The sequence below is a fragment of the Cricetulus griseus genome, chromosome 6 (genome assembly GCF_003668045.3).
Source record: "Cricetulus griseus strain 17A/GY chromosome 6, alternate assembly CriGri-PICRH-1.0, whole genome shotgun sequence".
Lineage (NCBI taxonomy): Eukaryota > Metazoa > Chordata > Mammalia > Rodentia > Cricetidae > Cricetulus > Cricetulus griseus.
Window position 1 is genome coordinate 28,484,532 of NC_048599.1, and position 25,485 is coordinate 28,510,016.

A 25,485-nucleotide genomic window follows, 5' to 3' on the forward strand; every position below is an offset into this window, starting at 1 on the left:
TCCTGGGCACCAATAATAACTTTTATAATTTTCTTCTGATCTCAGGGGTAGACTAAGTATGGAAATCTGTCCTGATTCCTCCAGAAGAGACTCAGAATACGTTTGCAGTCTCCCAAAGGCACTCTAGAAAAGATAGGGTTTCATTAGGCCCTGGGTCAACAGTTACAACTTTGATTCACTGTCCAATAGTCCCTCAAAAACACAATCAAGTGTCACCATTGCTGTGTGACAATCCTACTCTGGAGAACACACCAGGGATGCTTCCAGTCCTATAAGACAGTTCAGATTGATCTTAGGTAACTCATATGCATATCATGTAGCCCCTAGGGTTTATTCTAGTCCTCACAGCTCAGATCTGTCCATCATAATGCTGACATTCCAACAAAGCTCATTACTTTAGGTGAGATGCTGAAAACACTCTACTTCAGCACCATTCAGAAAAATTCTGCCAGGCATGCCATGCCCTTTAATCTTAACATTCAGGAGACACAGGCAGGCAGATCTTTGAATTCGAGACCAGTCTGGTCTACGGAGCAAGTTCCAGGACAGGCAAGGGCACAGAGAAACCCTGTCTGTGGTCCTGCTTGATAGAGAAGGGTTCTTGGGCTTTAAGGAGTTCTGGTTCCCCATTAAACTCTATGGTTAAAGAATCTGCCTTTGGGCACAAGGCTGTTTGTCCAATAGGTGGTAATGCCAATAAAGGCTTTTGTGCACCCAACTTGTTGGATACCCCAAGAAGGTAACATTCTCCAACTGAGGGGATATTCTCATTCTTGAAAGTCATTATTCCAGGGTCTAGTTTATATGTGACATAAATCTAGGTCTTATCTTAAAGAAAATATGATGGTAGTTCAAAACATTTGCTAAATTGTTTACAAAGAGGCCCAGTTGTAAAATAGTACTATTTCCATTTCATGAGTTGGGGCTGGAATTTCATGAGTTGGGGCTGCCTGTTATTATATTTATGAGTGGGTACACATGTATGCATGTGGAGGCTAAAGGTTCAGACTTGGTTGTTGTTTTTCCTCCTTGCTATCCACCTTAGTTCCCTGAGACCCTTGACTCGGGAGTGGGGGGGGGGTCCTCTCATAGCCTGGAATTTGCCAAGTTAAGCTAGTTCATCAGGGAGCCCCAGGAATAACTGGCCTGTCTCTGCCTCCCTAGCATTGGATTATATATACACAACAATGCCTGGTTTTTAATATAAATTCTGGGGATCCATCACAGAGACCAGGGCAATTAACAATAACAAACCAAAACACCCATGGTGAGGCTATATGAGATTTTACCTGTTAACATAGCTGGTCCATCAAAATACAGAAAATTAAAAAGGCCACACACAGTGGGATGGCAACCATGACAACAATCTCCTCAGCAATCCTGGGAGATGTACACCTCCAATCTTCAGGCAAACAGTCATCAACCTAGGATAACAGACTACTTGGACATTGTGGCACTGTGCTAATAGTTCCAATGGGCACACATACCTGCACAGCACTCTACAGATATGTGACTGATATTCCTTCATCCCTTCCAACCTGGGATAGCCATATGGTTTGCCTTGACAGAAAGCACCAAAGTCCCACTGTATGCTCTGTAGCTGACAGCCTATGAAGCTCCTTGTGTTGGTAACTTGAGGCCACAAGGCCCAAAAGCCTAGGCATGTTTACTGAGAGGTAGGCCACAGATGCCTGGGACATTACCACAGTAGTATGCTGTGAAAATCTTGCAGAAAATTCAGGAATCTGAAGTAGATTCCTTTTTCCTTTAAAAATGTAATGTTTAAGATACAAGATTTTTGTTAAGTTTTGAAAATTCTATTATAGCTCACTTAAAAAAAAAAAATCTAAAATATGTACAGTGGAGCTGGGGATATGCTGAAACCCATGACACTACAGAATTCACTGACCTGTGACATATTACTGTCTTATGTACTCCTTGCTAGCCCCTGCTAGTCTCACTTCTGCCACCAGCTAACCCAGTGCAATAACTAACCCTCAGGGCCTTCATGCTTGCTGTTCCACTGGCCACCCCCTGCTCTCTGCTGCTTTCATGGTGCTTGCCACAATTCACTCACCTGCTGGTTCCCTTCACTGGATGTTAAGAGCCTACAGTAGGGGCAGGAGAGATGGCTGTGGTTAAGAGTACTTGCTGCTCTTCCAGAGGACCTGAGTTCAATTCCCAGCAACCACATGATGGCTCACAACCATCCCTCTTCTGGACTGCAGGCATACATGCAGGCAGAACACTGTATATATAATGAATAAATAAATCTTTAAAAAAAAAAAAAAGGGCCTACAGCAGCACTGTCTTGTCTCAGGCTGTATTCACTCCTGGCACCCAGCATGCACTGGGTCACAGGGCTGGCATAAAATTACAGGACACTCTTCAATTAACTAGATTAATTTTCCTTAATTAACTTTGGGCAAACATTGCTTTTGAGTAGTATTAGAGATTAATGTTAAGGGGCTGGAGAGATGGCTCAGTGGTTAAGAGCACTGGCTGCTCTTCCAGAGGTCCTGAGTTCAATTCCCAGCAACCACATGATGGCTCACAATCATCTGTAATGAGATCTGGTGCCCTCTTCTGGCCTGCAGGCATACATGCTGGCAGAACACTGTATACATAACAAATACATTTTTTAAAAATTAAATGTTAAAATAGGAGTGCCCACCAGTAGGCAAATGTGACCCTGTATCAGCCACGCATACATCATCAGCATGCTCTTGTACCTGCCCAAGAGTAGTGAGTGGTTTGTCTGTGTGCCATGTAGCTCAGCTTTGGCAAACCCAGCCTCCAATGAGAACAAAGCCCAGCTGCCTGGGGCACACACATCTGGAATCTCATCACACACTCTGGGCAGAAGACGTGAGTGCTACCTTTGACACTTTAATTTCAGTGCATTATAAAAAAACTTAATGGGTGTTTTGTCAGCATATATGTCTTTATACCACTTGGTGCCTGGTTCCCAGGAGGCCAGATGAGGGCTCTAGAATGGCTGGAACTAGAGTTATAGACAGTTGTGAGCCACCATGGCAGTGCTGGGGATCAACCTGGAGTCCTCTGGGAGAGCAGCCTGTGCTTTTAACCTCCTGTAACTATAGCTCTATGGGATCCAAGACCCTCTTCTGGCCTCCAGGACATCTGCACTCAGGCTACACACTTACACAAACATATATTTAAAAGAAAAGTCTCTGGCGGGGGGCTGGAGAGATGGATCAGAGGTTAAGATCACTGACTGCTCTTCCAGAGGTCCTGAGTTCAATTCCCAGCAACCAAATGGTGGCTCACAACTATCTATAATGGGATCTGGTGCCCTCTTCTGGTGTGCACATATATACATAGAAGCAGAATGCTGTATACATAATAAATAAAATCTTTAAAAAAAAAAAAGTCTCTGAGAGTATGGTAGGATCTGAGTGAGAAACAGCCTAAGACTTTTCTGGGATGACAGTGATCTCGATGGGGCACAAAAATGTAGACAAATACTGCCCTCATATATGTATTAAGGGCACTGAAGTGAAATGTGACAGAAAAGATACATATCAAGCATCAACCATTTTTAAAGAGGTAGTCACTAAAACTATCATTTTGATAAATCTGATAAAAATAACTTGGAGGAAAATTAAAATGCAAATCTAGACTATTACTCCAGAAATCTAAACTAAAATAACTGAAGGAAAGTATTTTTAAAAACCATTATTCAGCTAGCAAGACAGCTGTGGGTGAAGATGCTGCTCCCCAGGACCCACATAGTAGGAAAACTGGCTGTTGTAAGGTATCCTTTGACCTCCATGTCAATGTTAAAACCCAATCATCATCCCAGTGCTTAGCAACCTCTGCATTTAAAAATGACTAAGCAGAACAATTTTTTTTAAGGGACAGGGTCTCAATATGTAGACCAGGTTGGCCCAAACTCACAGAGATCCACCTGCCACTGCCTTCTGAGTACTGGGATTAAAGGTGTGCGTCACCACACCCAGCTCCAGAGCAATTTTAAAAGGTGTTTGTCAAGGTATTATGGGACATTATGGTGATCAGTGTTAACTCTCAGTAACACTGAGCGAGGCACCTACAGGATGGGGGAAAGAAACAAAGCAGTCTTTCCATACCATCTCATGAAGGACACAGATTTAAATCCCTACATCCTCTCCATAATCCTCCATACATCTGCTTAAAGAACTTCTCCAGCTGGATTCCTTGTTAAAAGCAGGTTGGATCCCCTACTTCTCTGTGACTCCGTAACAGTTAAGGGATGTGAGAGACAGAGAAGGACCTATGTCTGCCCTAGCCTGGCCCTACCCAGGCAGTTCCTCTGAGTTAAGCCTGCTGCCCCCACGCCCTAACATGGCTAAAGTGGGGAAAGGCTGTTCACTGCTACACTGTCAAGATATAACCTAGGACCCCACATGCCTACCAATCTCTGTGCTAAAGAGTATGAGGCATGTGCAAGCAACCACCACGACACAGGGCTGAGAAAAGCCAGCATAAAGCACTTTTATTGCAATAATAAAACTTGGAACGCATATGTAGTGCAGAGGGCAGGGGACAAAAGCGTACTTTCTCTCACCAAATCACTACACAGGACAGCAGAGGGTGAGAAGGAACTGAAGGAGGGAAAAAAGCCAGGAAGCCGAGATTAGCAGAGAGAGCCAAGCATCAAAACCCAGGAGATGCTGAAGCTGTGATGACCAGCATCATTTTCTTAGAGAACACTCAAGGATTTGTAGTGATGGCCGGGCGTCCATTGGGTGGTGAGTCTACAAACAGCACCTTCAATTTAAACTTTCCATTAAAGTTCTTAAAATTTAGGAAGTGGAGCTTGGATAGTTACAAGATTATAAAAGTCCTGAAAATTCATTAGAAAAACCATAGGATGAAAAACAAATTAAGCCAGGTCACAAAGAAGGCTTCAGAGGTCCCTGCTGACCCAGGGACAGGTACTGTAGTGTCCAACACAGCAGTAAAGGAACCTGCTTTAAAAGGCAGACGGTTTCAGAAGGTGGGAGGACCGTTAGAAGCAAAGGCTCGCTCCCTTCCTTCCCAATTCAGTTTGGGTAGGGATTTCAATTTAACAGGACCTCCCTCACTGGAAAAATCCAGCCCTCAACAGCATCTCCAATCTGCTATGGCTTTGCAGCACAGCAGCAAGAATGTCATAATATATAATAATTTTTTCATCCAAAAAAATTAAAATAAAATAAAATAAAAATTCTTGCAAATCCCACCCCCAACACCAATTCCTATTCTAAAGTTAACCCATCGCTTGTGCTGTTAATACTTGACCATATACTCCATTGGAAACCTAGATCTGAAAGACTGAAACTGAATCTTCACCCCAAAACAAAATAACTTGAGATTTATGGCATAGTTTAGGTCAACACATATACAGAAGGGGAAGAGGACATGGAGGTGTCCGAAGCAAAGCTGAGTGACGGAACACATTCAGTCGGGTAGGTGTCTATACAAAGAGTAGTGGGACATCAGGAAAAGCTCCACATGGATTCATGTGCACCCGTCTGGAGGTACCAGATCCTTCCATGGCAGATCTGTTGGGGACAGAAAATCTATGAGTTCCACTAACTCATTGTTCTCTGTGTGGACAGCCACAATATTATCCATCATGGCAAATCCTGTCCTAAGCACCTGACAGGTCTTTTGGAACCAGGCCACTTCTTACAGGTGGAGAAAGCTGACTCAGTTTCCCTGCAAGTAACCTTCTTGTGCTCACCTTGCCACAAGTGGTTCATATGACTTTTCTCTGTTAACATTAAAGTTTAGCTTGCTAAGAACAGAAAGAGGCTGCCCCTCCCATTCCCAAAGCTGCTGACAACACACCGATCACCAGGATCCAACTTGGCTTCAAGTTTCTAAAAGCATCCTCACTCATTCAGCCCCTGGCTGTGGCTTCTGGATTCCAAGAGTAGAACAAACATATAGCAAAATCTGGGCCACTTGGAAGGGTTCACACATGACATTCATGTGTGAAGAGAGTCTAATAATCACAAGAAAAATGCCATAGCACTAGGATGCTGAGCTAATGTTCTAAGAATGAAAGAAGAGGGGACACAGGAAACAGGCTTCAGATCTACTTTGCCACCATATGGATGTGATCAGGCCCGGTGTCCTTCACTAGGAAGGACAACTCAAGATCCTAAGGTCTCTCCCTTTAGGATCTCAATTTTTCTTCCTTGAGGCTGTTCAAGCTAACATGCTGTTCCTGTAAAAGTGCTTTTCTTTCTAGCTTCTAGAAGCATAGGGCAGAACAAAGCCAGAAAAAGTTTTACTTCTAAAAGTCTAAAATGCTAGCACTAGGAACTTGGCCTGTGGTTCCAAAGACCTCAATTCAATAAGCTACATATAAACAGCTGCCATCCCACAAGCTCCTTAGAAACACATGCCATCGTGCTTTTAGACTGGTCAGTTTTTACAGTGACAGAGAGGAGGAGGGCTGGCTCTGTAGCATTTTCTGTCCTCACCTCTACCAAACACTAGGTCTAACAAAGGAACAAAGGCAGTTAAAAGTCCTTCAACATTAAGTACTCTTACCCATGTGTGAGGAGCTAAGGGAGGAGGCCACTTCTGTCATTCCAGTTTTAGAAGCTCCACATCAAAAACCAGAGTGGCATGTGGTGGGATGATGCCTGGGTGCCCAGTGGCTCCATAGGCATAGTCTGGGGAGATTGTCAGTTTGGCTCTCTGACCTACACTCATCTGTGGAAAAAAACAAAACACAAGGATTAAACTCAGCTGGACAAACTCTCAATCCCTGCACAAGCCAAGCTGGTTCCTTGTGTCCCTGGCTAGGACAGTGTTGGCCAAGACACTCCAGTGACTGCAGCTGCCCACTCAGCAGGCAGCACCCATACTGTGAAAAACTTGGGAAGCTGGCAGTTAACACTAGGTGAGACCCAATGGCAATTAAAAACCCCTCTTGACTTTTCAGGACATACTGAAGTCACACAAATAGTTCTCATACAATTAAGAAAGATTACTAGTGTAATCTGGCCTCAAACTCACAGTAATACTCTTGCCTTAAGTTAAATAGGGTTACAGGTGTTCACTACCACATTTAGACTTACAAGCTTTTTTTTTTTTTTCTTTTAAAGCAGGGTGTGTATGGGGGGTATGGGAGTGGTTCCAGATGACAGGGTTTCTATGTGTAACAGCTCTTACTGTCCTGGAACTTACTTTGTAGACCAGACTGGCCTCAAATTCACAGAGATCTTCCTGCCTTTGCCTCCTAAGTGCTGGGATCACAAGCATGTACCACCACCACCACCTGGCTTATATTTACAATCTTCTAGTGAGATGAGAGAGAGAGAGAGAGAGAGAGAGAGAGAGAGAGAGAGAGAGAGAGAGAGAGAGAGACTGACTGACTGACTGACTTTATTTTTCTGGGGAACAAGACAACATATACAATCATTTGTAAAAATATTTATACATGTGTGCTAATTAACAGAAGAGAGCTTTAGCAGGATAGCAGTGTAGTCCTGGCTAATCTGTAATTTACTATGCAGCCAAAACAGGCTTTAACTCATGGGCAATCTTCCTACTTCAGCCTGGAAAGTTCTGGATTACAAGTATGAACTACCACACTGGCTCAAAGCCATGGTTTTATCTAATAAAATTCAAAACAATTACTTCCATTGACTCAACAATTCTACTTTCTAGTATATTCTGCTAACAACCTTTGTAAGTCCATGGCAAGGGATGACTTCATACACATGACCATACCACGGATTAGCCATCAGAAAGATCCCAGTGAGGTTTTAAGATATAAAATGGAAACATGGCCAAATTATTGTTAGATGAAAAGGCAGTCTTCCAAATGTGCACCTGTAGCAGGACCCTGTACTTGGAAACATAGAGCCAAATCAGCATAAAGCAATTGAGGAGTATCTGCCTCTGTCTTTTTCTCCCTCCACCACTTTTCTGTCATCCATAAATGACCTAAAGATTGATGGTACATTTACTACCTAACCACACAACCCTACAAAGGCTGTACATGAGCCTACTTTCTAGAACTTGCTCTTCAGTAATACTTGCACACATGTAAAATAAAGACTGCAAGACAGACAAGTATGAAGTATTGTTTACTCTGCCAAAATACTGGGAAAGACTCAAATGGCCTTCATTAGGGTTCTGGTTAACTGAATTATAGCACCCATATCCTGTAGAGAGCATTCAACTGTATGGGTTCTGTCATGTTCAGGTATGGTCAAAGTTAATGAAAGAAGGAAGTAAACTCCAGGCAATTTTGTGCAGGTAAAGGTAAGGAAAGTGTGCTAAACTATGCGAGAAACCCCATGAGACACGGGAGAGCAGTAAGAGCACTGGCTGCTCTTGAAGAGGACCTGGGTTCAGTTCCCAACACCCACATGGCAGCTCACAACCATCTCTAATTCTAGTTCCAGGGAATACAATGTCCTCTTCTGATCACTGAGGGTATGAGACACTGAGGGTATATGCAATGTGTATGCATATATGCACTCCTCATACAGATAAAAGTAATAAACCTTTGAAGAGAAATAATGAATCCTCATAGACAGTTATTTTGGGGGTGTTGGGCAGATGCTAGGAAACAAGGCAAAGGAGAACATACCTGGGCTACCCCTTCTTCCCAGCCTCGGATCACCTCCTGCTTGCCTAGCATAAACTTAAAGGGCTTGTTTCTGTCCCGAGAGGAATCAAATTTCTTTCCATCTTCAAGCATTCCTGTTTAAAAAAAAAAAAAAATGTAGTTTTAACATGAGTGACCAAGAGAATGACAGGAAACCGGTCAGAAAGCAGCACAGGACCCATCCCCACAGTAGTGCCAGTATGCTAGGTTCTAGCCTAGAGAACTGTGTTATCTCTAGAGGATTTCCTGTGGCCTCACTGGGCAGCTATGCAGTTGGCCTGACGCCACCCAGTCTGTTACCTCACTCTGAGCTACTACCTTGCTCTGGAATTAGAGCATGAAACTGTCATGGCCTTCCCAGAACCATGGGCTTTCTCAATTGAAATGTGGTTTCCTTTGCTATGTAAGGGCCTCCAGTGCAAGAGGCAGTAAGTAGTCTCCAATTCTGCCACAGTACACATGTATACAGCATGTTCTCCCAACCCTGTTCTCATGGCTGGCTAAGACATTGCTGTTCTCCATGGCAGATGAGTAAGTATTTATCTACAGAGAAAAAATCTGCTCAGCATTATGGGGAAAGGGAAAACAGGAAAGCTTTCCCCAGCACTCCGATGCTGTTTTATTAGAGACAAGCAAACAACAACAAAACAAAAAAGGAAACTGAGTACAGACTAGCTCTTGAGTTGCCAGTCTTCCTGAAAAGTAGCAAATAACCTGGATAACTAAAGGAACCCAACATGCTAGCATTTATCCCACTGCTGAAGCTTAAGTCTTCACAGCACATCCCATTTCACAGATGAGCCTCTGGCAAGAAGTGAAGGAATTTGCTCAAATAGCAAAACTAGACAAAAACCCTCACACTATGTTCCTTTTACTATACTACTTTCCCAAGAGTCAGACAAACCACAATGAAAGGGGAATCCCAGCACCAAGACTGCAGAGTGAGCACCGTGAGAAAAGAGGAGCAGACATCTATGGCAGACATCTGTAGTTCCATTTTCAAAAACATCCCTGCATGGGTTTCTCCGGAAGCTGCTATCGGCCAGCTAGGACAGCTGACCCTGAGCTCCTGAAAGCTCTCACAATGCCACCCCAGGCTGGAGGGAGCTAGTGGTGGGCCCAGAAGTGCTATGCAATGCAAAAGGAGAAAACAGTTCTCCTGTGCATGTGTATGTGTTTTTAAGGGTAGAAACCCTGATAAAAATCCCAACCTGAAAAACAATGTCAACCCTGGTCGGTAGACTGAGGAAACAAGGGGTGAACTGAGAAGCGTTATCACAGTCGCCAGACTTCTAGACTTTAACCAAATAGGAAACAGGGTGGAGGCTGCTGTCCCCAGGAGTCAAGACGGATGTCCTGGCCAGAATGGGCCTCACACTGCCTGAAGACTGGGTGAAGGACACAAGGAAAACAGGGCCTATCCTTTTCCACGTCTATAAAGAAATAACAGGTGGAACCTTAAGACTACATTTAGCTTGCTCTTTTACCAGAATACAATCACCACCTGGTTGAAGAACTGACAAACAGACATGAACAGTCACTGGTAATAAGTCTCTAGGTCACAATATCTACATGCCCATTGCTAGCTCAACTTCAGCCACAGGACCACCCAACTGAGCCTGAAGTTAGGAAAAGAAAGATGCCAAGATTCTCAGAATCCTTTCTATGGATAAGCTTTTCCATTCTGCTTATGAGACTGCTTTAACAGAAATAAAGAAACCAACTCCAAGACTCTGTAGCTTACCCAGGGTCAGAGCCAATGAACAGGGGGACCTGTAACTAGCAAAAAGCTTTATTTAGCCCAGCAAGAACTGTGAACCATGAAAGATAACTGATAACCAGAAATAGCCTCTTCCTGGTCTGGGCTTCCCCGAGCAGACCTTGAATAAGGGCCCAAGACAAAAGAGTAGTCCCTGGCCTTTAAGCTTAACTGTCTTCGAGAACCTATGGGGGGGGGGGTGGAGCTGGAGACATGGTTCAGTAGTTAAGAGCACTGGCTATTCTTCCAAAGGACCTGGGTTCTGTTCCCAGCACCCACATAGAACACATTGGCTTACAACAGTTTGTGACTCTACTTCCAGGGATCTGAAGTCTTCTTCTGGTCTCCATGGACACCAGGTATAAACATGGTATATATACACACATATTCAGGCAAAACACCCATACATGTAACTTAATTTATTTTTTTAAAAATCTTGAGCTGGGAATGGTGGCACACGCCTTTAATCCCAGAATTTAAGAAGCAGAGGCAGGCAGATCTCTGTGAGTTCAAAGCCAGCCTGGTCTACAGAGCAAGTTCCAGGACAGCCAAGACTACAGAGCCCCTACCTCAAAAATAAATAAACAAACAAAATATTCTCAGAAAAACATGACCAGAGGGGTACCTGAACCAAGGCTATGAAATAGTTCAGACCCAGAGTCCCACTCCCGTTACAGCATCAATTCTACGAGTGGCTACAGCCCAGCAGCAAAGACAAACCTTACCCATTCTAGGCCCTTCTCTATGCCAGTTATAAATGGTATAGAGCAGACACACAAGCCAGTATAAGTCCTAGACGTATTACTATTTCCCTTTGTCTATTGGAGTTTTCTAGAAAAATCCCACATCATTAGAAGGAAAAAAAAAAGACCTAAGAGAAAAGCTCCTGGGTTGGAGACAGCTCAGTTGGTAAAGTACTTGTTCTGCAAGTTCTCAAGGTTCAATCCCCCCAGAACCTCGGTTGTTTTGTTTTTGTTGTTGCTGTTGTTTTAAAAAGAACTGGGCAGAAAAGCACATGAGGGCGACCCCAGGCTGAGGAGTAAAAAAGGCTTCCCAGGGCTTCCTAGCCAGCTGTGTAGTCAATCAGCTCCAGGTTCACTGAGAGACCCTATCTCAAAAAATAAGGTAAGAACAACTGAGGAAGACAACAACTCGACCCTTAACAAATATTGTGTCAGGACATGATGGTGAGCGACTTACTGCAGCTACCTTGTGACCTCGAGAAGGTCAGAAACACAAGACAGTCACCAATACTCTGACCTAGTCCCAAATTACCTCTCACGAATTTTGCTGTGGGGTGACTAAATCTGCTCTGAAGGTGCAATTATAGATACAGTAAAACAAAAAAAAAAAAAAGACAACAGCTGCCAAGAACTGAGGGATAACTGGAGCACAGAGGATTTCTAGTATAATAAAAATAATAAACAAAATCTTTCTGATACTATAGTGGTAGACATGTCATTATACATTTGTCTAATCCTTCCAAATTCACAGAAGCAATCCTTATACTATGGCTCTTAGGTGGTTAAAAATAACTGCAGGGGAAAAATTGCTTTTTTTTTTTTTTTTCAATGCACAAAGCATTCCTCAGACATTCTTTTTGTTTTAGAGTCTCACTGGACTCTAAAACAAGTAGAGTAGGACCTGCTTGCCTCCATCTTTTTATCTGGCCAGTTTTTTTTTAGCAGTTTTTTAGATGGGATCCAAACTTAGGTTCTCATGCTTGCCACTCAAGTGCTTTACCAACTAAGCAATCTCCCCTTTCTCAGGTCCATCACTTTTTAAAAATGTACCACCTGATAGGAGACACTCCTAATGGGAAAGGCTATGTCTATATGGGCCAATTACAAATGGGACATACTTATGGCTGAGCATAACCTGTATGAGACAAAGCTTCGTTTGATTAACTCAGCACTCCAATGTAGTGCTACCATGAGGAGTGAACAAATGGAATGATGAGAAGACCAAAAACACTTCCCTGATCTGTGAGATAACAGAACCAGCATCTGTGTTGGGGCCCAGCACACACACCTACACAGCATGTGTGTGCATAAACAAGCACATGTGTAACTTATGCTTAACTACTTCTCATTTTTCAGAAGACTCCAGTACTCTTTGCCTGAGTTGCCTCAACTGACTAGTAGCAGACAGGAAGCTCAGAGGGACACAGCTTTTATTTGCTCCTGAGGCAGTCAGCAGTCTTCAGTGAGGGATATCTAACTCCCTTATCTTAAATTTCTGTGGGACTCAGTAAACAGGATCAATGCCTTATTCTCTTACGTTATTTCATATGAGCTGTTGTCTAAGGAAAGGGGACATGAGTCTTGCACCAGAGCTTCAGACCATAGCCATTTCCTGTCAATCTTATCTATTTTATCTTCACAAGAAGTGCCGGTAAGGAGGTATTCTTGGGGCTGAAGAATTTTTCCCCCATAGTTGAATTTTCTGAAAAGGATGTATTTTATGTATAAGGGTGCTCTGACTACATGTGTGTATGTATACCAAGAAGAGGGCATCAGATTCCATTATATATGGTTGTGAGCTACTATGTGGTTGCTGGGAATTGAGCTCAGGACCTATGGAAAAGCTGCCAGTGCTCTTAACCACTGAGCCATCTCTCCAGAACAATAATTGAATTCTAAAAGCTAAATAAATTACCCTAGAGGTAAGGAGAGTTGAGTGGGTGTAACAATGCACCCAAACTAAAGGGCCAGAAGGTTCTAGAAGAAAGAGAACAGAGGAAAGCAGAAATGTTGAAAGGTGGCATGAGTGTGCGTGCAGCTTTCAGAGAATTAAGCTGCTCAGCTTTGATAGCAGAACACAAGAAAAGCAACAGCAACAGTTTCCACTTTCCTCCAAGATGAAGGAAAAGAGACAATATTATCTCTGAACAGCCATCCAACAAACTAACCCCCCCCCCCAATACTTAAGAAACAACCTCAATGAAACAATAGGTTTAAGACACTAGGCACACAGTAATCTCTGAAAGTTGGGAGATAACCAAGGCCAGCCTCCAGTGGCTCCAGCTCACATCCTTGGGGATTTCCTGAGGGGGGGGGGGGACAGGGATGATCCTCAAGGCAGCGAGAGTCAACAGAACAGACCACGTAGCCACACTCTGCTCCACACACACAAGTTACACACACACAAGTTAGAAAACCGGGGTTCATGTCCACACTGCACCAACTGTTACTTCATAGTGTGTGTGTGTGTTCATGTGAGTGCACACAAATGTGCCATAGTACACAAATGGAGGTCAATGGACAACCTTAAATGTTAGTCCTCACCATCTACCTTGTTTGAGACAGTCTCCTGCTCACTGTTTCATACTCCAGGCTAGCTGGCCTTGACCTTCCACCTAACTGCTGGAGCACTAGGGTTATATGCTTTCATGCCCAGCTTTATATGGGGATGTGAAATCAGGTTCTAAGTCCTGAACTGTCTCCAGCCCTCAAGTGTTACTTCAAAATAGACCATGGGCTTAAATGTAAATGCTAAGCCTACAAAATTCTTTAGAAGAATACATGACGCGTTGCAATGAACATTTGGAAATAAAACTGACTGAACAAAATGGTATACTGGGTAATGAACTACAGCTCCCAATGTCACCAGGATGCATGAAGAAGGTGGGAAAGATGGTAGAGCAAAGTTGTTTTTTGTTTCTTTTGGCTTTAATTTTTTTTTTTTAATTAACCTTTCGGGGAGGCACTAAATGGGTGAAGGGCAGATATGGAGGCGGCTGAAAAAATGAGTGAAATTTGGATGAATGATGTGAAATTCCCAAAGAATCAATAAAGAAATTATGTTATTAAAAAAAAGAACTACCAAGGCAAGAATGTGGAAGGATAATTGCCAAGTTCAAAGGCCAACTTGAGCTATACAACAATTATCAAAACTGAGTAAGAAAACCAGCCCATTAAGTGAGGCAAAGCTTTGAACCTATACTTCACTAAAACAGATGTACACAGACGGCAAGTGAGCACATGAAAAGATATTCGGTATTCTTAGTTATTACACAGTGCAATTAAAACCATCAGGAGGGATATTAATGATTAAAGTGAATAACTAAAAGACTGGCCACATCAAGTACAGGGAGGATATTACACTGTTGGTGGAATGTAAAACAGAGCAAACTACTCTAGAAGGACCTGAGTGTGAACATTCTTGTCCCATATGGCCCAGACATTCTGTATCTCAGTATTTACCCTAGAAAAATGACAGTATATATCCATATAAAGTCTCATACACAAACGTTCAGAGCAATTTTTAACAGTCAAATCCTAACAACCAACCCAAGCACCAATGGTGAATGGATACATAACCCATATGCAGAAAAATACTCAGCAACAAAAAAGAACAAATTATCCATAACAGAAGACAAAACAATCTTGAAATACTTATACCAACTAAAAGAAACCAGCAGAAGACTAAATACATACTACATAGTTCCATGTGTAAGTAATTTTTAAACCACAAACTAGCCAGGTGTGGTGGTGCACATCTTTTATCCCAACACTCCAGGATGGCAGAAACAGGAAGACCTCTGTGAGTTCCTGAACAGAGGCATGCCTGGTCTACACAGACTAGAGATCCTGGCTCAAAAGAAAACTGCAAACTACCTTCTGTGACAAAAAACACATTAGCTTCTATGAAAGAAAACAAGATGGGAACTTCACAAGGAATTCAGCACACTGTTGTGGTCTTTAGGTCAGCATCTCACTATATAGCATAGGCTGGCACTAACTCATAATCTTCCTGCCTCTGACTCTAGGATGCTAAAATTTTAAGTTTGAGCCATTAAACCCAGCTAAAACTGAACTCTTTAAACATGTGATAGTTAGCCAGTCGTTGGTAGCGCACACCTTTAATCCCAGCACTCAGGAGACAGAAGCAGGCGGATCTCTGAGAGTTAGAGACCAGCCTAATCTACAAGAGTTAGTTCTAGGACAGCCTCCAAAACCATGGAGAAACCCTGTGTGTGTGTGTGTGGGGGGGGGGGGGACACTTACTGTAAGACAACTGCACCTTAACAAAACTTTAAAAAGGAAAGTAGGTTGCTGATCATGGAGGTGTATGACTCTATTAAAGGCTGGGGGAGATCATTCTGAGATCAACAAAGTGAGACCCTGCCTACAAAGACAGAAGGGAAAAAAATAGGTAGTGACCTTACTAACCCCTGCTTATGCTCAGCAACTGTTCCACACAGGGAACAGAAGTAGGACAAAGAGAAAGGAACAGGTTGAGTCTCAACTGTGTTCCATCCCTTTCAACTCTGGAACCCCATGTGCTGGAGCCAGGAGCTCCAGAGCAGTGAAACCACCTGCCCAGTTGCCATCAGAATTCTAGAGGAAAAGCAGGCTCAGTAGGGAGAAGACAACCGAGGCTACACTTCACACACAGCAAGCTTTCTACTCTCAAGGCCACACTTACACCTGCTGCCAGCAGTGACCACTTCCATTTCTGACTAAACACAAACTCCACCTCATGACTGACAAGTGGTCCAAAGAGCTGCAGACTCTCCGTTTCCAGTCTGAAATCACGGCACTCAGGGCTGACTGCAGCTCCAGGTCACAGAGCTGGACACTGTTCTATGTTCCAGTGGCATGTGGCTCAGCCCCTGGCTGCACTTGCCTGAACCAGCAGGACAGGACAAGCAAGAGCCTTCCATATTTAGCCCTTCTTCCCTATATGGCAGTAGCAACTGCAGGATGCTCCTAGAAAGGGTTTTACTCTCTCATCAGTGAGAAAAAAGGGAAGAATGTGTGTGTGTGTGTGTGTGTGTGTGTGTGTGTGTGTGTGTGTGTGTGTGTGTGTGTGTGTGTGTGTGTGTTCAATGTAAAACTCCAGACCATGAGAGGAATAAAGGCTCCGCTGCACACAGCCCATGGCACTTCTATCCCATGCAGCTTCTCACTGGGAGGAGTCAAACTCAAATCCTTGCAGAAGAGAAGGGTATTGGGAATAAAATAAAGAGGACTTTGGAGAAAGAATCTAATGTATCTCCACATAGCATGCTAGGCAAGCACTCCATCAGTCACACCCAGTTCTGGAGTGTGCTTTTATTCACAAGTAATTGGCAAAGGGAAAAGACATGGGCAGCACCTGCCAAGCAGAGTACCAGAGTGCCCCAGGATGCAATCCTAGGCTGTGCCCCTAGGCTATGCTCCCAGTGCTTGGCTCAGGCCAACAGTGAAGACCCAAGATCAAGACTCAAATCTATGAGGCAGGCCCATTGATTATTGTTTCAGATTACTTCTGGCACACTTTGCTTTGTGGGACTCTGCCTCAATATGTCCTCTACTGGGTGGGGAACACGACAGAAGACTCAAGAGACTCAAGCTTCAGTACTTGTAGTAAAAGCTCATTCACTGCACTCAATAATCTTTGCTTGAGGTTTTCATAGGTAGCATTTACACTGACCACAATAAGAGAAGTTATAGAGAAAATTCTAAACCCCTATATTTAAATCAAATAAACCCATCAAGTAACCCAAACATCCCCAAACCTTCAAAACCAAAACAAAGTTCCTGTCATTTGCCAATGCAAGAAGAAGGGCTTGCTAAGCCCAAAACAGAGATGAGTTTCCTAAGTATAACCAGCACAGCTGTTGAATGGAAAGGGAAGCCATCCAAAGGCAAGTCAGTCTGCAGACTTGCAACTGAAACCACTCAGGACTTTCCCAGATGGAAGCACTACAGGTTGTTTCCCTTCCCTCTTTATTAGACATAGAAACTTCCCAAACCCCCTTCTGCATAACTTCTATGTTAGAAAGACAACATTCCCATGAGTTTAAGTTCACCAAAGGGAACAGAGGAGCAATCAGCTGTATGTTTCCAAAGCCAGCCATGGTAGTTATACTGATGATGTAATTGAACAGCACGCAGATCAGTGAAGTGTGAGCATGACTACACCAGTCTAGCTGAGTGCTTGCAATGAGTCAGGCAGGAAAGACAGAAAGAATGATGACACTAGTGAGGGATTGGAAAGGCTTAGCATTTAGACTTCTCACAACAGACTTTATTTTTATTGTAAGAAAAAACAGACAAAATTGATGTTTGGAAAACTCCACCATACTCAAAGAAAAAGCAACAGCTCTTCAGTAAGGGTCTGACCTGTTTTAGTTCACTTCTAGGCCTGTGACTGCTTCCTAATGTAACCTTCGTGCACTAGGCTGCTTCTTACCCTAGGTGAATGGTATGGCCAGAGGTCTAGCCCTTCACTTGCCTAGTCCACCAAATGCAAGGAAACACATGCCCAACTGTGAGGAAACACTTTTTACCTTTGGCCAAATCCCTTTAGATAATGTGACCAAGTTTTCAAAGTCAAGATCCACAATGGGAAGAGAACACAGGCAAAGTACAACATGAAGAACACAGGTAGAGTAAACTTTCCTTGTAGGCATGTCATTCAGTTCCCATGATATAAACAGTGGCTCACTGGAGATAATATGCATTGCTCTAGGGTGTACTTCTCCAGACTGGCTCCTGCCCTTCCCTGGCTTCCCTGCTCTGCTTCTGCTCTCCTTTCAGCATAAATCACACAAGAGAGCCAGACAGACCCTTTGAAAATACAAACAGACCTTATTTCCCCTTGCTTTTTAAAGCCCTCCCATGGCTCTCCATCTCTTTAAGAATCTAAAATCCTTAAAGTGGCTCACAAGAGCTGCCATCTCTCTGACCTTGCTTGGCTCCCTCATATGTCTCTGCTTCCAGAGCACCGCTTCCTTACAGACTGCATTCACATCAAGTACACTCCTACTCCTTTGCATTTGCTGTTACACTGCCTGAATTCTTACTCAAATAGCCCTGTAAATTAACCCCCTAAATCCTCCAGTGATCTATTCAAAAGTCACTTTCTCACTGAGATCTTTGCCATTTAAAATTTTGACCTTTTCCTGGCCCTCTACTTAGCATTAATGAGCAAAACATCTTTGAATTAATTGTTCCTTTTCCACTACAGCTAAAGATCTACAAGGGTAGAAATTGTGTTTTCCTTCATTCTTAAATTCTTGATACCCAGTATAGTACCTTGCACACAGACAATAAGTGCATATAGAGAAATCAAAGACACCTTCTTCCTCTAGGCACATACACACTTGGATAATTCATTCCTCTTGCCTACCTGAGGCAAGGACACCTAAGACAAGGTACCACTTCTTCCAGGCAGTTCTGGCTTACAGGTGCCAGCTGCACTACAGGGATTGCAACGTACTGCCACTTGCCCAAGACTCTCTCCCACCTTCAGACAGCATCACTGAATAACAGAGGGAAGGCTGAGATGTAGCAGCAGTGGTGTTAAGTACTTTCTCTTTCTAGCCTAAAGGAAACAAAAACACCTACCGCACACAGTAATAGGAATGTGGAAGTGGAAGCAAATGCGTAGCACTTAAGAAGAGGGGCAGAGACCTCTCTTCCCCTTAGGGAAACTGAGTTCATGAAAACACATAGGCCTGCCTGAGTAGTCAGAGCTCTCAGTGCCAATTCCAAGGCCACAGACCATTTCAATGCAGAACAGGGGGGTCATTTCACTGAGTTTGGTCTGGGATATCAACAGATCACTTTACACTGTATTGGATGTCACAAGAAGGAAATAAGGAGGATACCCTCGTTCTCAGCAGGGGCTCCTGTCTTCAGAGGTAAGACATCAGGATATTTCAAGCTAAACTGGGAAGAGCGGCGCACGCCTCCCACACCTGGGAGGCAGATGTCTGTGAGCTGAGTTCCAGGATAACCAGAGCTACATACTTGAGAAACTATCTTGAAAAAAACAAACAAACAAACAAAAAACAACAAAACAAAACAAAAAAAATGGCCAAGCTAACCACTGGTTATAGAACTACGGATGTGTTCAGAGTGGATAATAACAGCGCATGTAACAAAAAGGCAACCCCATGCCATGCAGGCAGTAGCACTCAGGGACACAGTATGCCTGTTTTCACTTTTCCTTCTTTGAAGGGCTCTCCATGAATAGTCACACCCACACAGGAGAAGCATGCTTTGGGGAAGACAGAGGAGCCTCTACTGCCCTTACCTGTGGAAGGAAGACAGCAGTACTTGTGTAAATGACTTGGAAACTCACAATGCCAGAGGAAAACAACCTTTCTACAGCAGGGTCCAGTTTCACATTGCCAACACCTCACCAAGCTAAGGAAATCTGAGAAAGATACAAACCCTAACCTGTCCACACAGCTAAGACAGCACTGGCCAGCTGCACCGCTCACATTGAGTGGCCACAACTACTGCCAGCGAATAGCTTTCTCGTGCACACACCCTGGAGGTATGGCTGTAGATGGGCATTCACTCCACTCCATCTCTTCCTCCACCTGTGAAACAGGAGGTCATCCTGGCTGTAGCCAACCACTTTAAACTTTCTGTGTTTGAGGCAGGGTTTCACCATGTAGCCTTGGTCTGCCTGGAACTTGCTAGGTAGACCAGGCTGGCCTTAAACTCACAATGATCCACCTGCTCTGCCTCCTGAGCATTGGAATTAAAGGCATGTGCCACCATGTCTGGCTTCCAACTGTTTCGATCTTAAGTGCCTAAGTCTGACCACTCCAAGGAGTTTTGGGGCCAAGACCACAGCTCTCACCACAAAGGACAAGAGCTCCACTGTCCGGTACATGGAGCGTAAAAATCTAAGTACAGTATGAACAAGGCCATAACTCCCACATGCCTTGGTTCACAAGCTGCTACTACTCTGGTTTTACAGACAGCACACAGAAGCTAAAAGAAAAGGACCATTTGCCGGGCAGTGGTGGCACAAGTGTCTTTAAACCCAGCACTTGGGAGGCAGAAGTAGGTGGACCTCTTTAAGTTCGAGGCCAGCCTGGTCTACAGAATTCCAGAACAGCCTCCAAAGCCAGAGAAACACCTGTCTCGAAACACCCCCCCCCCCGCGCAAAAAAAAAGGAAAAGGACAATCTAATTAAGTTCCCAGAGCCCACTGACTGCAGAGATGAACATAAACCCAGCCAAGGACTTTCATTCTTCAAGAAGCATGGGTAATGGCATTACTTCTATCCATGGACTGAGCTAGATAGAATACTCTCACACCTGAGATACAATCAGGGTACTGTGTTCAGCCTCCAGAGGGAGAAGCTTAAATCCATGTCAGCTCAAGACATGTTCACCTGACCCAGGGGAAGAGTGTTCTTATGGCAATACACCAGGTGTCTTATCCCCACTGCCTTCCACTCCAGTCCCTGGGCCTCGCACAAGAACTCTTCCTCCAGATGGCCACAGAGCCCACTCATCAGGACTTTTCCAACTCCCTCAATTAAAAAGAGTCTCTTTCTCCATCCTTCTTTGGTTGATTATCTCCATTGTCTCTCACTACCTGACATGTCAGTCATACTGGACCAACTCTTGAGCTAAATCCCACTAGATCAGGTCTTTCACTAGTCACATCTCATGCCTGGTTTGCTGCTGCACAAGGGGGAAAAAGTATCTTATCACAACTCTGCCCAAACAGCTCCAGACTGTTTTGTGATAAATAATACATACTAGAAGAATATTATGTGAGGGATGTCTTAAATATGAGCTTCCCTCTCTGGACATCAAGTCACCAACTAGAACAGCTGGTAGAAGAATGAATAAAATAAAATAAACAGCGAAGAAGGAAGAAGGCTAAAGAAAAGTTAAAGGTAATGGGCCAGATCTGCCTGGGAACTTTGACAGACCCAGGCAGACCCAAGCTGATACCAAGGGACTATTGTCTTCAACAGACACCAGGAGGCTAAGGATGACTTAAGCCTCATCCCAAGGACAAGACTACAAGACTACAAGGCTAGCTACATTTTAGGAGGATAAAAAAAGAATTCCTTCAATCCACTTGAGACTTTTCACAACAGCAAGCACGTGGCCTGCTGAGGCTGAGTGAAAAGGGATATGCACTAAGATAAGCTTCACAGTGACCATGAAGCAGCCCATGGAGGGACTGAGGGAGGGGCTGTGGAAATCCACTTGGCCTTCAAGGACTGAAACATGTAAGCTTATGGTCCCACCACCTCCCTGTTTCGATCAAGGCTTGTCATCTTATCAATCACTCAACATCCTCAGTGGCACCACAGAGGCCTTCAAGGCCACACTCATAATGCACTGTGGTAGAGGTCACAGATAGCACCAGAGGAAACCTTAACATGGCACTAAGTCAGCCCTCACTGGTATTTAAAACATCCTTGAGGTTGAGGCTGGGAATGCAGCTAAGTAGTTGGAATGTCTGACTATCTATAAGGTCCTGGGGTTCATTCCTGGAATTCGGGATAGGGGTTGGTCGTGGAGGGGGTCTGGGCACCTTACTTCCTTGGCTGTTTCTTTGGACCCATTCTAAACCAGCAGAAATGGACACCTGGCTAAAACACACATGATCAAGAGGATTCAAGCCTCAGTCACTCACATCCTTCCTCTCAGTCACTCAGCTAAACAAGCTGAGCCAGACATTCAGAAAGAAACAGAAAAACTGAGCATAGCATGGAGACTTCCACCACTGGCAGCAAGGGAAAACCAGAGATGAGAAATAGGGGCTTTCTCCTCCCTCCTTAGGACTCCATGGGCTTCCTGTCTTTGAAGATCCTCTTCCTCTAATCTTCCTCTTCTGATCACAGTTCCTTAAGCCAGATTCTATTCCCAGTGACTTAAAAGCCTTAATGCTACGGATGTGATCTCACAGCACGCCAACCCCCTTCTCTCACGCCCCCACAGGTCTCAAACAGGTTCTTCCTGGGAGTCTGGTGGCAAAGACTCTCGGGAACAAAGCCACCCGCCCTCAGGAGAACAGCCTATTCTGTGAGCGTGAGGCACAGCTGGCTTCTCACTAAGGCGTCTTTGTGGAGCTTATCAAAATGAAATAAAAAAGAAAGCTTTTGTTCTAATTCGTGCCAGGGTCCTGCTGTTGTTCTGGGAACATGTGGGTGGGTGCCACCCTCATGGAAAACACAGACTTGAAGAAGCATTAGGAGCCCTGATGCTGTTCTGGGTCCCATAGCCATCTGTTCTTTTAGGAAGAGGCTCCAGAAACTATATGTAGACAGTTCACCAAGAGGCACGGCACTGCCTACACACTGGTACCTGGTTTTCTGCAGCAGTAAACATAGGCTAGGCAAGGATGAGGGGCAGTCTTGGACACAGACAGATGTAGCCAGGTATTATAGCGTGGCTGCTGCAAACCAAGGTAAAGAAGAGAGTAGGAGTTCAGCAAGCTGCCCACTCACCCACATCCCCAACCCCTTAAACTAGTGGTTCTCAACCTGTGGGTCATGACCCCTTTGGGGGTTGAACAATCCTTCACAAGGTCTGCCTAAGACCATTGGAAAATACAGATGTTTACATCACAAGAGTAGTTATGAAGTAGCAATAAGAACAATTCTATGGTTGGGGGTCACCACAACATGAGGAACTGTATTAAAGGGTCACCCAGCATTAGGAAGGTGAACCATTGCCTTAAACAGATTTAAAAAAAAAAAAAAAAAAAAGCAACGCTATTCTTTTTCAACTTGCTATCAAAGATGACTAAACTGATGATGAACCCTCTACTAGCCCTCCCAGACTAAGGTGCTGGCTGTGTTCCCATCACAACAACGACTTTAATGTCCAACCCAGCCTGCAATTTTGTTCATGACAAGAGTCTGTTCTCTCCAAAGATGGATTTCAATATTCCTTCCATTGGCAGCTTTTCAAAGGTTCCGTCTCCTGTCCACCTCTCTATTCAATAAATCACAGAAATGAGGGGGCATGGAAAGGAGGGTGTGAGTTGCCTTTCTCCCCTTCCCAGTAAGTCATTTCCCTCGAGAGAGAGGGATCCTCCCCTGATCAGGGAGCGAAGGCAACTTGAGCCAGAACAGCTTGGCCAGATCACCCAGAAAAAAAGGTGGGGGTGGTGACAGTGGAGGGGAGGAGGGAGAAGCAGAAGAAACAGAGGAAGGATGGGGAGGGGGACAAAGGAAAGGGTGGGAAAGGGAAGGAGGGGGAGGGAGGCGATTCATATCAGCTGTGGCTACACCACTCAGCCTAGCTATGAAATCACAGCCAGCTACCCTCCCCCTCCCCAACCCAGAAGGACCTTGTAAGGGCATGGAGCAAAAGATGGTCCCAGGGCCAGCAATCCTAATGGTCTTGATGCTTGAATTCTGGCTGGGTGTACACGTCTTTAACATTTTCTTTGATTTTACTGTGTACTGCGCTCACGACCCCCCAGTTTCCTTTATCTTTAAAATGGAGGTGAGAAAAGTCTCCACTTCTAGCAAGGGGAGACTGGGAATGACATGGCGCATCCTTTGGTCTGATAATCACTGCTATCCAGTCTGAGATTTGCAAGTGGGTCAAAGAGAAAGAGATCCTGCATTATCTATTTCCTAAAGGGCACGTGAAGGCACAATAATGACGTAGCAAGTGGGTCTTTTCCCACCAGCCCCAGAAAGGTGAATTCAAGGGTTCTTCCGGGAAAGAGTGGCTGGGCAGACTAAATTACCTCCCCTTCTTAACTACTGAAAGGCGCACCCCAAGCACGGAGAAGATATCTATCAGGACTCGGAAATGGTTCAAATCTTCTTCAAGGGTCCCTGGCCGGGAACGCTTGACCTCCGCCAGATGAGCTCGTCCAGCATCTGGGGGGCGCGCAGCGCTCAGGGCGTACTACACTGCGCCTGCCCGAAGCCCTTGCTCGGCCCGGCGGGCCCGGCCTGTCCCTCGGGGCCCGGCCACCGCCCAGGCCTGGGCCGCCGGCCACGCGGCCGCCACGCCCCGACCTCCAGCCACTGCTCTCCCTCCTCCCCCCCCCAGCCCCCGGCGCACCCGGCCCGCGGGACTCACCCGTGTAGTGCACCACGCAGGTCTGGCCGCGCTTCGGGAAGGTGCGCCCTGAGGAGAGACAGACTGCAGGTGAGCGGCTGCGAGTGGCGGCAGGGGAGCGGGCGGCGGGCGTCTACTCACCGTCTCCAGGAGAGATGGTCTCCACCTGCACTCCCATGGCAGCGGCGGCGTTGGCGGAGGAGAGGACGCGGGCGGCGGCGCGACGGGCGGCGTGGAGCCGGAGCGGACCTGGCGGCTGTTCAGCAGCTCGGCTTCGTCCCTCGGCGTGTCGCCTGCGCACGCGCACGGCAGGGCACCGCACGCCCCGCCCTGCTTGCGCTAGGCGCTCTCTCGGAAGCCGCGGCCTCTGGGCGGAGGGACCGGAAGTCCGCAGGCCGCAGACCCCCCCCCCCGGATGCAGCTGCGGCGGAAGGCTCTTCGTGCGGGCCGCTGCCGGTCATCCTCTGCGTTCTCTTCCTCTGAGACTCGCAGTAATTAATAACGGAGTCCACCAGTCACTTAGAGATGCGTCACGCTTCTGCACAACTAATTGTCCCGTAAAGACGGTAGCTGTGAGTAGGCTTTGTGTATGTGGAACCAAGTTTAACGTTTCTAAGTGACCCTGGGTCCCGAGCTCCTCATTGGAAAAGGCAGTGTTAACACTGCCCTGCATGAAAGCCCCCCCCTCCTTTTGTCCGAATACATATACGTACATCCGGACATACATGCGGAGATGTAGCCGGGCGTGGTTGCTCACGCTTTTAATCCCAGCACTCGGGAAGCAGAGGCAAGCGGATCTCCGAGTCTGAGGCCAGCCTGGTCTACATAGTGAGTACCAGGCTAGTCAGGGTTTTACAGTGAAACACTATCTCGAAAAACAAAACAACAAAAACAAAAAATTCTCACATATGTATGTAGAGACACATATTATATACATTTATGCTTGAATCCCTCCTCACACAAGCTTACAGTGAGGCTCTGTGGGTTTTGTTTGAATGCCTCCGTGAACAGATCATCCACTACTTTAAAGAATTAAAAACTTAGGGGGTTGGCGAGATGGCTCAGGGGTTAAAAGCACTGGTTGCTCTCCCAGAGGCGCTGAGTTCGATTCCCAGAACCCACATGGCAGCTCACAACTCTGTAACTCCAGTTACAGGGAATTCTACACTCTGTGTACAGACACACATGTAAGCAATTCACATAAAATAAAAATGAAGGTTAAAAAATTTAAAGCTGGACGGTGGTGGTGCACGCCTTCAATCCCAGCACTCAGGAGGCAGAGGCTGGTGGATCTCAATGAGTTTGAGGCCAGCCTGGTC

At 45.2% G+C, this 25,485-nt stretch overlaps 1 protein-coding gene across 2 annotated transcripts; it reads right to left on the reverse strand.

Moving 5' to 3' along the window:
• Fkbp1a (FKBP prolyl isomerase 1A) lies at positions 1–24,469 on the reverse strand. Of its 2 annotated transcripts, none has more exons than XM_027421547.2 (5): positions 24,308–24,469; positions 24,188–24,235; positions 8,606–8,718; positions 6,550–6,714; positions 1–123 (listed from the first exon to the last, which is right to left on the reverse strand). In XM_027421547.2, the coding sequence occupies exons 1-4, from the start codon at positions 24,342–24,344 to the stop codon at positions 6,586–6,588; spliced, it is 327 nt and encodes a 108-aa protein (XP_027277348.1). In that variant the 5' UTR covers positions 24,345–24,469; the 3' UTR covers positions 1–123; positions 6,550–6,585. The 2 variants fall into 2 exon arrangements, with proteins under 2 accessions (XP_027277348.1, XP_027277349.1); XM_027421548.2 differs by lacking the exon at positions 1–123 and adding an exon at positions 4,474–5,549.
• Positions 24,470–25,485: the final 1,016 nt, after the last annotated feature.